A 14,158-nucleotide genomic window follows, 5' to 3' on the forward strand; every position below is an offset into this window, starting at 1 on the left:
TAACTACATTTAATGGATTTTTTTTTGTAATTTTTATGGTTAAAGCTTCTAAATAAGCTAAACCATTTGAAGGAACAAGTTAAGTTTTATTCAAAAAATATTAGAGATTATCTTTTTTTATCTTAGTGAGAGTGATTCTCTAAATTCTTAAGTGATGCAAGAACTTTTGGTTGTATCAAAGGATTTTCTCATCCTTTCTATGTTGTCTCTTTTGGAAAAAGTGATTTTTTTCTTCCACCTTTCCTATTTACCTCTTCTTCCTTCACCCGAATTCAAAAACTCACTTTTGTCGAGATTATCTCAGTGGTCATATCTCTCATCCTACTCACCCAAATTAAGTGATTCTTGAGCCTAAATGGAAGTCCAGAATGTGAACTTTCACCTCGTTTTAGAATCACTTCAATCAAAGTTATATAGCTCGAGATATCAATATTTCTAAAATACTGTTCAACTCACCTTCTCAATTTTTCAAATTTCCTTCAAGGTTCTAACCCTAACCCTAAATATCCTAAGTAGTCCTTGTACAAATGGAGTTCACATTAGAGAGGGGGAGAGGTAGAGAGAGAGAGATATTAGACAATTTTTCTAAATATCAATTCGTTCTATAAGATGAAATTTGTGTTCATATTGATAATTGCTTGTAGAAACTTGGCTTCTCTTAGAACCTATTGGAAAGTGAAGCATTTCTTCATCTCCTCTCCATTTTTGTACAAATCACGGCCTTTTCCTCCATGGAAATCAATTATCCAGTTCGTCCACAAGAAGGAACTACATCAACCATCTTATCATGTACTTGTTCTTCTGTATCTTTCTTGTTAGTATTATATCTCTCATAATTTTTTTCATATTAAATCTCTTTCATCATTTTGATGTTGTATGTCTTCTGTCTTTTTTTATACTTGCTGCTTTGTTTGATCGATTAGAATATTCTCTAAAATAAGTAGTTCATGTTATAATCTTTCATTCTTTGATAACTAGCTTATTATTCTCTTATAGTATTAGATCATGTCTTAAATATATCCCTAAAACATATTTTGATAATATATCTTTTACTTTGTTTTAACAAGCTCATGATATAGGTTGTAAAATATATCATGCCATATCATTATGTGCTCTTAGATGATCACACCCTTTAAGAAGAAATATACATTAAGTAAATGAATATCTTTGAGCTACATATTCAAGTCCTTAGATAAGGCACTATTATCCACAAAAGGAAGAAAAGCAGTAATAGTGGAATCAGTTTCAGTAATTTCCAGTGATTCATGGTAAAAGTTCTCTGTCTGATTTTGTCCTTCTTTATCTGCATAAGAGTGTCATGCACACACCATGGGAAACTGAGGAAATGATCCCTGTTTAGCCCTTGATTGTAGGATCCCCAATACCTAGGATGATATGTAACATGGTACCAAGCTGATGCTATTGCATAGGCATCATCATCAGCTTGAGAATTTGATGACTTGTTTTTTATCATCACATTGAACCAGCTTCTAGCTTCCTTTCTTAGAGACATCACAGCATGATTAATTCCTTCCAAGTCCTTTCTTTCACTGAATGATTTTGGCATTTTCAATATATTGCCACTGATTATTTCTGCTTCTGTTTCTATGCCATAGTAATCCATTAGGTTCCCCAACTTGAAGTCATACATATTCTTGTATTCACTGGCACTAGCTGTGTACTTCTCAAAGCCATCAATCTCCATGTCACGGTCGTATGATTGCCTTGCCACTCTTCTTGTGAAGGGTTTGCTGAGACTCTTGTGCTGTGCAACATTCTTCACCTCACGATACAGCTTTCCTATTATGCTATTTGATTGGTAACTTGGTCTGTCTGCCTTTTCCATGAAATCTGGATACTCTTCCACGCGTAGATGTTGTGGAATTTCTGCTGGCACACCAGATTTTGCAAAATCAACGGCAACTGAGTGTAGCTTTGCAAGCTCAATACATGCAGGGCTCATTGCCTTTTGAGGATCCTTATCAGCAAACACCATGTGTGCACTTGCAACAATGCCCAACCTGTCTTTAACTATGTAGTGAGCAAAATACTCCTGAACTTCCTGTAGCCAGATAGTGATGTCATTGCCAACAAATTAAACTACAAGAAAAAGCTCACAGATTGTGTTTAATTTTTACAAGCAGAAATCAAGAGTCAGATATAGAGTGGGTACATTGTGGAGGTCTGTTTCACTCGTTGTCTAAAGTAGTTCTGCTATATGTTCTCATAGATTCATCATTTTCCACACATTTTTACTTTTCAGGACCAATTTTACAATCTATTTTAATTTAGCATCTTCAGGACTTTATCCATACTTAAATATAGAAATGGAAGCCAAAGAACTATGTCCTTGCCAACAATAACCATTGAGTAGTGACTATAGGATGATTTAGATTAAGCATAAAACAAGATATGTAACAACAATTTCTGAAAGGAACAATGCCTATACTTATTCTGATTTGGCTAGCAATGCCTATACTTTTTGAAAACATTGCTTTGTGCTGAGCATCATTCATTGATCCAAAGTCAATTACCTTTGCAGATATGTAAAATTTTGAACACTGATAATAAAGACATTTTAATTAAGGCTTTTCTATTTCTTCATATATTTTCTCTATCCCTTATTCACAGTTTGTTAGAACGATCCCCAACTGCTAAATACAACATTGATTAACCTAACTAGTGGATGGAGTTATCTTATATGAGAGACAATCTTTGTTTTTCATATACGAGGTAAGAATTTATCTTTGCTGTGTTCTTGATCCCCTCCCTTCTATCAATTATACTTCTGTTAAATCATTACCTGTAATGTAACATCATGATCCACATTCACAGCTGGTGATGCTGCATGATCCATGGGATTTTCCTGACAAGGAGGAATAAGATCAGGGTCCCAACTGACAAAGTAGATATCTCCATCCAAGTCACTTCCAGAACATTCATTAGGATGTGGTCTACATGAAAAAAAATAAATGAAATCAGAAAACACCATACACATTGAAAATGTAATCTCTTCCATCAATTTACCATGGTAGTGGCTGAAAGGAAGACTTGGTAGCTAATGAATAGGTCAACTATTCTTGGAATCCTGGAACAAGAATGAAACGAAAATCCAAAAGAATGTTGTTGATTTCTTTTATTATATAAATCCCTTTCCATTTAATCACAAATATTCATTGAAAACCATTCCACCACCCTTAAGAATTTGAGCTTGAGATAGTTTAATTTTATGCATATGATTTTCTTTATATGCTAAAGCTATACTATGTTTTCTTAACTGAAATTTAGGTACGTTATGCTATTTTACATTAAAAATAAATGATTGAGCTGAAATGTAATGTGTGAAATGTTAATCTGAAAAGAGTATGCAGTTGAATCAATATCTTCATGTGTATGCTGTTCTGGGAATAGGAAATAGTAAAATGGAAGTCACACCTTCTCCCCTTCTGTGGAAAAACAACACAGTCCACCATATGATGCAGAGAAGGTACATCCACTGCTCTTAAAACTCGCACATCTCCCGGGTGCAGACAAGGGTTTTTGGCAACTACTACCTTTCCCTTAACAATATGTTTGCTTTTGTTGGATGCATTTCTGTTAGAAGAAAGAGAGGACATAGCAAGATTTTGCTTATTTCTTTGGTGAGCTATCTGCACGAATACCTCTCCATATTTTAGAGTTCTAGTTTCATCCAAGCATCCTAACAATGCTCTTCCCTTCTTAACAAGTATCCTAGTTTTGAGCTGCAATTCCTGTAATTTTGATGCATATAATGTTTGCAACATCATGGAGAGAAATGGTTCCTTAATTGGATGAAAGCCACAAATGAGCATTTCCTTTAAAACCTTTGCAATCTCTCCTGTGGACATATAATCTAATACCATCAAGGGACTTCTTGATAACATTTTAAGTTGATTAAGGACCTCTCTTTGTTTCTTTCTGAAGACTCGGTCCTGGACCCCCAGGGTGGACAAGAGGGCTATTATTTGACGATTAAGGTAACAAGGTTTGTATTTGCTCCATGCCAAAACATCTAATTTTGTGTTTTCTGACTTGTACTTGCACATGCTCTTTCTTAAGGACAGTTTAGTTGATGAGGTAGGATCAACAGCAACAACACCTTTGTACCCTCCATATCTGATTTGAAATGCAGATGGAGTATTATCCCCACAACCACATTTCTCAGCCACTTCTTGAGCTAATTGATAAGATATCTTCCCAATTCCATCAGAGAAACAGTATTTGGTTTCACCCCTTCTAAATTCTATATCAGGAATAATTTTAATTTCATGTCTGCCAACGTTCACTGTTTCCCTGGAAGAACTGAATGATTGCCCCAGCCTTGCTGCATATTTGGCCACATTTCTAATTTCATGAAACTCTCCCATCCACTTTCTTATATCAGATGCAGTAAGTCCAGTTCTTGATGCAACCATCCACACAGAGTTATCCCGCAACTGACTTGGTGAGAAGGCAAGAAACTCAAATTTCTTATCACCAATTTCTATGCCATTTTTAAGTGTTGCCAGCACCCTCTCATGAAGCTTTGTTTCTCTGTCCATGTCTGCCACCAAATCTGATGAATGAAGTTTATCCATGTCTTCATCAAGGAAAGAAACACGAAGAAAGTTATCAGTGTCTTCAGGATAGTTGCGCAAAACCCGGTTAGAAAGGTTCACTTCAGGACCACAGAAATATATTTTGGATGGAGTTACTTGTACTCTATGCACATAGACCAACCCATCATCCAATGAAATAGCACTAGATACTGGAAGTGCACTATTTTCTGAGTATTTCTTATATTGTTTCTCCAACCATTGCGCAGGTTCATAGCAGCATGCTTTTATTTGATCTAATGTATGCAGGGCACTTTCTATATATTCAAGCTTTACTTTTCCAGGGTCAACCAGTTGAAAAAAGTTGTCGTCAATTGCCAGAACAGGAAGACAACCGTGCTGAATTAGTGAGTTGATTTTGAACAAAATTTTGTAAGGCAAGTTGAAGCCTTCAGGAGGGATCACAATGGGGACAAAATTGAAGTAAGAAGAGAAACCAAGGTGTCTTCTCTCAAGAGTAAAGACACTGTCATCAACTTCATTATAATTACGATAGTGCTGACTGAAGTTTGGAACTTCAACACTTTTTGGAAGCTCAAAACATAAAGTAGAAGATTGTCCAATGCTGCATGATGGGGTAAAATCTACTCCTCGAAACCAATGGTTGTCACAAGCCTCCTTAAAATATTTGCTTTTGGATACATTTTTCTCATAGATCAGAGGAGCGTTGCGTAACTAACAATTGGAAGAGAAAGTGGAATAATAAGATTTCCTCTTTGTAGTTATCAAGTCGATCAAAATATTTAGTTTTATCATATGCTAATAGTCAAGCTTCAGCTACCAGAACAAGGTTCATATTAAAGTAAAATAGTTAAGTCCTGAAGTTTTGACATGATGCTGTGGAAAAGAACTATATCAGAAAGCATTTTCTACACTTTTATGATAATTCTGTAGCACTATTTTATGCAGAAGTTGCACTTGTTCAAATAGAATATATGTAATGTGAGGATAATTAGTCAAATCTGAAACCAGTGATGTCAGATTTCATCTCAAAATCAATTGACAATAACTGAAGTTGTCCAATACCCCTTCACATATGCATGCTAGAACAAGCAATTATCCAGATGAGCTATAAGCTTTACTATGAGGTCAAATTTCATCTTATAGAACGAGTTGATATTTACCAAAAATTGTCTAATAAATATATATAAGTTGATTGAGTTAATCAATGTGAGACTTCCCAAAAGGGTGATATATGGATGTATTTGCCAACCTTAGTTGATAGGATACTTGAAAGAATATATGAAGCTATGACTGTTTCTTGAATCTTTTCACAAGGATTTGGACACAAAAGAAGGGATTGAACAATACCAATTGTAGAAAACTAACCTGGAAAAGGAGAAGCTTCTTGGTTAAATCATCTGAGTGATGCAGCTCAATACGTGACACACTCTCAGAAGAAATCTGCAGCTTATAATCCACTGACAAATAATGGAAAAATATATACATCTTTCTCAGTCTGGAACCGAATTTGATTGAAGCACTTGGATGTTCCCAGAGTACACTGAGTTTGTTTTTGGATGTTTGACATCCAAAGTGCACTGCTATGTCATCCATGCTGTGAGAAAAGTTTCTCTGCTTTGGCAAAAGGTGACGTTCTATTTCTGTAGCATTTAAAACATGGACACCGTATGATAGGTGTTGAGTAACTAAGAGCAAGATTGTTTCAACACTTTTTTTATCTGTAAATTTAACATTAACTTGTGTGGTAGGATCTTCTTCTTTGAGCTGCTCAACCTCTACAGCATGAACAGTTTTAGGGCCTGTATTTTGTTCCAAAAATTTCCTCACCTCTTCAGCTGACACTGTAGCTGGGAATCCATGCATTCGAATTGTCTTGCACATAGTGTCAATTGATTAGTTTACCTGAAATTTCGATTTGAATGAAAAATAAGTGCACAATTCCTTAATTTTTAAGAAAAACATGATTAACATTTTTCTGTTCAATGAGAGATTACCTTGTAAAAAAAGTATATACAGAGATTACATTTCCTTCACAATATTAGTTTTGCACAATATATACATAAGCTACTTGGTTGTAAAAAAGAACGAAGAAAATTGAAGAAAAACAATGTTAGGATTGATTTAGTAATTCACAAAGAATGTGGTTATAAGTAAACAACCTTTGACTTGGGCAACTTAGAGCCAGTTTTTCTTTGCATGGAGTTGACATATTATTTGACATTTCAATAATACTAATGACAATTTATTCGAACATTTTCCCTGTTAGAGATTTGTCTAAGATTTAGAAGAGTAAAATTGTAGAAAATGACTTTAAATATAACCTAAATCCTGATTTCAAATACTTTAAAAGTTGATATATATATATATATATATATATATATATATATATACCATTTTCAGTGTATCCCAACAAGATCATTATACTGAGCATTTCTATAGTCCACATATAAATGATATATCATGTCTACGAACGTTTTTCATATTTTTCAGAAACTATTATTTTCAATGCATTGATTGCTCTACAGGAAACGCCACTTGTTATAACATGTTAGTTTCAAGAAGAGAATGTAGGCTGCCAATAATTCTTTGCTTGTATACTGGATTTGAAGAATTATAAATACTAAAAAATGGAGACAAAATTCATCACTACATAATCATGAATGGTATTATATTTCTAATCTTCGAAATACAAGCCAAAATTGGAAATCCGTTCTTGATCGTGTTTAGTTTCAATGCAATTATCATTTTCAGAAAGACCTATTATATTGGATTAAAAAATAAAAAATAAAAAAACTATAAAAATAGAGACACGTTATGTCTATCTGTTATTGTCAATCTCAACAATTCCAACATCATGTATGATGATTATGTTAAATCCCATATAACACAAAGTTCCAAAGTCTTTGGACTTTTATGCGTGAGGGTGTATGAAATATGTCATTAAGTAATTACTAATCAGAGACTTTAAATTTACTTTAATTCTAATTCAATCTTACAAAATTAACTTGTAAACTAAGGTTTACATTCACTAATATATTATAGATTGACTTTATTTTTTATCTAAGTAAAACTTCAAACTAACATGCAGAGAGAAGATGTTTCATCATAAAACAGATATAACATGAAAGCAATGAAAACTCTTCAAACTTCAAATTCGAAATACTTGTATTCTTTACTACTGAAGTCATAAAAATAAAAGAAAACAAGCATGCAAATTGAGTGAGAAGAACAATAAGAGATCCAATAATGCATGTTGTGGAGCACTTACTTGTAGAAAATCTTGCAGAAAAGTGAGCCAAACTAGCAAAGTGCAGCAGCTGCAGCTTTCAACTGAAAACAAATAGTTTGAGAAACCCAGGACATGCATAAGGGAAGAAGAAGAGAGTGGCTGAATTACACTAAACAATGAACCCTTTTCCTTAGACATGGAATTTGAAATGGCTAACTTTATATATATGATTGTTAGAATGTTCAACTTTTAATTATTATTGTTTTTAAAATTCTCTTCTGAGTTTTCTTATATTTTCGTATTTTACATGTATGCAGCTTGGTGTTGTTTTCCATACTTTTGTGTAGGGAGGTATATGTGCTTTGGCATTTCCTTGATAAGAGGGCAAGTATAGAAAGGACGATGCTCATTCTTTTCTTCACTTTCGTACTTTGGAAAAGATGAAATTCACTCCTAACCCTACAATCCTACTATTACTTGAAAAGAAATAGTTTATGTTTTGTTTTTATTATTTTCTTTTTTTAATATTATCATTTTCACATATGATATGTCGGGATGCTTATAAAATTTTAATAAATAAAAAAGATATTGCAAAAGAAAATATATTGGGATAAAAAATAAAAAAATATTAGTAATTTAATATTTTTAATTATTATTTTATTATGATACGAAATATAACTGTCCTTAAAATATCAAATTAACTGTCTTATTGTGTTTTATTTTATTTGTTATTTAATTTTTTAATTAAATTATTTGTTTCTATAATATAAAAACATATATTAAAAAAATGAAAGAAATTTATATTTTGATTTCTAATTTTGATGTTTTTATTTTATTGTAATGTAAAATATATATCGACAAAATAATAATAATACATTAAAATATTTATACATTTTTATAATTTACTAAAAAATTAATTTTAACATAGATTTATTAATAGATGTTAACCTCCGGTTAGAAATACGCATCAAGTTAACAATTTTACATTTTGATTTCCCACCTCATCTTTTCACTACCTTCTTTTCTTATCATAAGTAAAATAACAAAACACACGCTAAACATTCATCACAATATTAAACATAACAACAACATGGTTACATGCCATTATCACAAATCAGTGGTGGTCTATCCCCCTATACCCTACCATACATCTGTTCATCAAAACCAAGCAATTCGAGTTGTCCTGCCATCCAACACCAGACCTATCCTCTTCTTACATCACATAGCCAAAGAGAATCGTCCTTTTTCTACATCGCATAACCAAAAAGAACTTCTTTCACGCATCGCACGACCAAAATAATTATCAGAACTTGAACCCATCCTCTTTCTACATCCATGACCGATGAGAATATCTTTCCCGCATCCACGACCTAAAGAGTTATCAGAACTTGAACCCATCCTCTTCCCCTATCCACGGCCGAAGAGAAATTCCTACATCCACGATCGAAAAAATTATCATAACTCGAACTCATCCTCTTTTCGCATTCACAGTTGAAGAGAATCTCTTTCCTACATCTACGACCGAAAGAATGATTGCTAAATTGACTAGATACGGAGAGACGACTCCACAACAACCTGCCTTATTGTCACAAGCATACATTTCCACGACAACCTCAGGTTGTTAGGTGATTGGGGTGGTTGGGCTCCCTTAGTGGGAATACTATATATAAGTCGGGAGGTGTCTTTTAAAGGGTACATACGTTTTGTAAATTGAAGAGGCTAGATAGGAGGACTAGTGACATCCTGTGTGATGGAAGACATTTTCCCTTGGTTGTAATAGTGTACTGTGTTGGTGTTGGCCTAATAAGATTGTTTTCTAGTGTTGAGATTGTCAATACTAGCGGTTGTGGGTGGAAAACTGAACGTCTTTCTTTCTTGTCACCAAGAAACCTTTATTGCTTTTTTGAGCTAGCTGAGCTCGTTCTGTTATTTCTACTTTAGATATAATAGGAGGATTCATTTTTCTCCTTTGTTATGCATGTCATTGTTATATTGAAATGATGCATAAATTATTATCTTGGATTGCACAGACCCTATTTCAATGGATAAATCTTGACATGCATAGAAATACACCTCAATATATGGAAGGCTTGAAGAAATTTTTGAACTTTACATTTTGCTAATAGCGGTGTGAGAGAAAAGATAATACGTTCATGTCAGAAATACAACTTTAACAAACGACAGTGTGTGAAATATTATGAGCACTTGGTTGTTAAACTTCTTCAAAAGGGTTATACAGTATGGCTTCTACATAGGGAGAGAAAAGGAGTATATGTGACAAATGAAACCGATGTGATACTGTAAGAAGATAATGAAAGAATTTATACTAATAATCCGAGGTGTGACATGGTTAATGCTACATTTGGGTATCATCAATATAGCAATTACATGGTGGATGATAGGGAAACGGATCCAAAGTCAAGCTATTGCAAAGAGGTTTCCAAGAAAATAGAAGAAGATGATTAATCATTGTTAATTATGAGGCTTGAAGTGGGATTTCTTACAAATTACATTAGGTTTTTCAATAAAAGGAAAGGTGTGAGGAAAATGTTTCACTGAGTTCCATGGTGAACACCAAAACAATCCAGTCAAAAGTTCCTTGGTATGATTTTTCAGGATTTCTAGACAGAGCTTCGTAATTGAGTGAATTTGTCCAAAGTGAGAGTTGCATTTTATAAGTCCTAAATTATTTTTTTTTATCTCCTATTTCTTAACCAACATTATTTATCCACTAAATTTGTATTTTCCTTAACCGATTTCAAATATCACGGGTACACATTTCTATGATTTTCACCTAATATGTTTTATTGAATTCATCTCTTAGTGATTACCAGGTCGTATAACCCACCAATTAGATCACTCACATTCAATTTTAATAGGAGATTGATGGTACAAACTACCAATATAATAGCATAGTCAGTATTTTAATTCTGCATAAATACGTAATATATAGTATGATTCTTTAGAAGAATAAAAATATATTCTCTGATCGTCTAATATATATACTACATTCAACAAAACTAAAAAAGAAACAAAAAATTCCGTAAAGGCACACGATATATCATAGCTTCCGGGAAATGTATAAATAACCAATCTATCAGTGCACAAAGAAGCATACAATAGAGCCCTGTAATAGCTGCAGCTTCTAAAGTTCAGAAATATTCTAGTTCAGGTGTTTACATTGACTCTGGACATAGATCACACACCCTAAATCCTAGTTCCCTCGTTTAAATTAATTTTGATCCACACATCACAAGTTGCGTAAAATAATGGTTTCGTATTATGGGCTGTGTTTGAACATGATTTTGGATCTCAACCCACCTTTTGAGTAGAAGGGAGAAATAGTTGCTTTAGATTGGGAACGTTTTAACGTTTGCCCAAATGCTAGAAGAGCTTCAACAATCAAGCCATCTACCTCAGCTCCTGTAAGACAGCCAAAGAAAAATAAACAATCTCAAGTTTAAATAAATGAAAAACTCTATATGCATTAGTCTGTACCTGGAAGGTTTATAACCTTGGAAACCTCTCCCATGCTTAATCCTTGGTCACCAACCAGCCTTTTGAATGGCAGCATAAACAACACTTAATACCTCAGCACAAATGCCATATGCATGTTCTTGATTGGGACACTCCTACATCAATCGTCGTTCATTATATTTCAAGCTATTTTAAAAGAAAATTCGTGTTGATAAAATCAGCATCCATGACCAATTATAAGTAATATCTTTAGTCTTTACCTTCTAAACTACAGCTCATAAAATAACTCTTCAATATCAATTAGAGTCACAATAGCTTTTTGTAGAAAAATATCACAAAAGTACATATGACAGAACTTTCTTTTGATTTAAGATTTCATTACAAGTTCCACTAATAGCGGTAACAAAATAAGACTACAGAGACATTATATTTATCAATTCAGATCAAACTAAATATGCAAGCAATAATAAGAGGTTAATTATTTCATTCAATGTCTTTAATATGTAAACGGTCTAAATTCAGAGAGTCATTATTTCCACTCATAATCTACATTAAAATAATCCTGCAGATTCCTTAAGATTTTGTATGTTCCTAAATATTTCACTTAAAATGTCACTTAAGATTTTGCAGGTTCCTAAAAATCTACATTAAAATGTCACTGAAGATTTTGCAGGTTCCTAAAAATTCTCTTACCTATCAGTTTTGTCCGACCAAATGAACCTCCCATCACATGTTGGCTTGAATTTGTTTAGGAGACATTGGCTAATGAGGAGGATACAATCTTGACGTGTTGTCTTCATTTTATTTAAGATACATTGGTTAATGAAGAGGATACAACCTTTAGGCACACTATCCTCAAATTCTACCATTTATCTAGTGAAAGCTTCATTGACTCAGGTCAAACCTTCAATCGATGGTGTCAAGTGTTAATGTCAGTTTTATAACAATGTTTCAATAGTCTCTTTCTCCAACGCCAATCCAGGAATTCCGATGAAGCTATTTCCAGGCTGTGGTTTCTGAATTCGCCTTTTCTGCATTAATCTTCTTTCTTTGGACATTTCATTCCATTGACCGGTGCTAGCATACACGTTTGCAAGAAGAACATAATCACTGCTATGATCATCAGGTTCCAATTCCAACAGATGGTTCCTTATCTTCTCACCCAATTGAACATTTCCATGAAGTCGACATGCAGCTAACAAAGTCCTCCATACAATTGCATTGCACTCCACTGGCATGTTCTTTATCAAATTGTATGCATCATCAACTAAACCAGCTCGTCCCAAAAGGTCCACCATGCACCCATAGTGCTTTATTGTGGGTTGGATGTTATAATATCTGTCCATAATATCAATACATTGTCTACCTTCATCAATCAATCCTCCATGGCTACAAGCACTTAGAACCCCCAAGAAGGTAACATCATTCGGCCTCTCCACATTCTGTTGTAACATCTTTGTGAAAAGTGCTAATGCTTCCTCTCCGTTACCATGCGACGCAAGACCGAGAATCATGACATTCCATGAAATCACATTCTTTATTTTCATGCTGCTAAATATGTGGTAGGCTTCTTCAACTTCTCCACACTTCGCATACATGTCAATTAGGGAATTGGAGACCGATATATTCTCACAAAGGTTAGTATGCTTTTGTACAAGAGAATAATGGATTCGCCTCCCAAAATCGAGGGCTCCTATTGCACCACACGCTGAGAGGGTCACTACCAGAGTGGCGTGATCCGGTTGCAGGCCACTCCGCAGCATTTTAGCAAACAGATGGAGAGCCGGCTTATAGTTCCCACAATGCACGTGACAATTTATGATAGAGTTCCAAGCCACTAAATCTGCATTTGGAATTTCCTCGAACAGGTGGTGAGCGGTTTCTATGTCCTTCGCCATACCGTACATGTGAATCAGAGAATTTCTGACGTAAGTATGAGTTTGGAGTCCAAGTTTAAGGATGTTGCAATGCAGTTGCTTTCCCAGTGTGACTGATCTCAATCCGCCGATGATTTTAAGAATGAAAGAGAATGTAAAAGTGTCAACTGCTACCACATCAAATTCTCCCAGCAGCATTCTCCTGAACAAGATAATGGCCTTCTCTGGTTGGCCAGTCATCCCAAAGCCCCTGATCATGGTGTTCAACATAAACGCATCGGGTTTATCGATTCTTTCAAAAACCCTGACAGCGTAATTAATATCTCCATGGCCTGAAACCGCGCAAAACTCAATGATCTTTCCCACCACAAGCGGCGTCTTATGGAAGCCACTCTGGACTACACGACCCTGCATCTCCTTCAACTGCTTCATGCTCGAACACTGCTTCAAAAGTGTCACAAGACGTTGTTGAGCCTTCCAAAATGCTCCGTCTTTGGGACTCATTACATTCAAATCGACCTTCTTCTCCAAATTCAAATATCGATAGTTTTCCTTGATGGCAGCGTAAACTCGAAATTTGACCTTTGGATCTCGTGACCAAAAGTCAAACCATAATCACATTCGCTAATTTCTCAATTCAATGCGACAAACTGTCGCCATAATAAGTATAACACGTGTCATTACATTTTTAAGTGGTATTATGATGAACCTTATTATGTCCTAACTTCTATAAACATGTTTATAATTTCTAAGAGGTCCTCCTTCCTCCCTAAACAGGGGAGATGTGTAAATAATCAAATTTACGAAAACAATATAAATACAGAATAATCACACACAAAAGTTAATAAGAGTCAATTAATTATGCCTATGTTTTTGAGTTGTTACATACCTTTTATTTGAAAGAGAAAAATAAAATATTTTTTCATTTTTTCTGTTAATGAATGCCTAATAAACTTTTGTATTATAATATTATGCATTCTTTATTTTTAATCATC

The 14,158-nt window shown here is 34.2% G+C and overlaps 1 protein-coding gene and 1 pseudogene across 2 annotated transcripts; both read right to left on the reverse strand.

Annotated features, from left to right (window-relative positions):
• Positions 1-1,068: 1,068 nt before the first annotated feature.
• Positions 1,069-7,984, reverse strand: LOC124837124 (putative RNA-dependent RNA polymerase 1). Its single transcript, XM_047312418.2, has 5 exons — positions 7,849-7,984; positions 5,946-6,482; positions 3,436-5,291; positions 2,804-2,954; positions 1,069-2,062 (listed from the first exon to the last, which is right to left on the reverse strand). The coding sequence occupies exons 2-5, from the start codon at positions 6,459-6,461 to the stop codon at positions 1,181-1,183; spliced, it is 3,405 nt and encodes a 1,134-aa protein (XP_047168374.2). The 5' UTR covers positions 6,462-6,482; positions 7,849-7,984; the 3' UTR covers positions 1,069-1,180.
• A 2,893-nt stretch (positions 7,985-10,877) lies between these two features.
• On the reverse strand, positions 10,878-13,737 carry LOC124837123 (pentatricopeptide repeat-containing protein At1g59720, chloroplastic/mitochondrial pseudogene; annotated as a pseudogene). Its single transcript, XR_015784837.1, has 3 exons — positions 11,980-13,737; positions 11,308-11,441; positions 10,878-11,232 (listed from the first exon to the last, which is right to left on the reverse strand). The product of XR_015784837.1 is annotated as a pentatricopeptide repeat-containing protein At1g59720, chloroplastic/mitochondrial pseudogene (transcript).
• Positions 13,738-14,158: the final 421 nt, after the last annotated feature.

Source organism: Vigna umbellata, chromosome 3, assembly GCF_029865625.1.
Source record: "Vigna umbellata cultivar VRB3 chromosome 3, Vumbellata_1.0, whole genome shotgun sequence".
NCBI classification, from domain to species: domain Eukaryota; kingdom Viridiplantae; phylum Streptophyta; class Magnoliopsida; order Fabales; family Fabaceae; genus Vigna; species Vigna umbellata.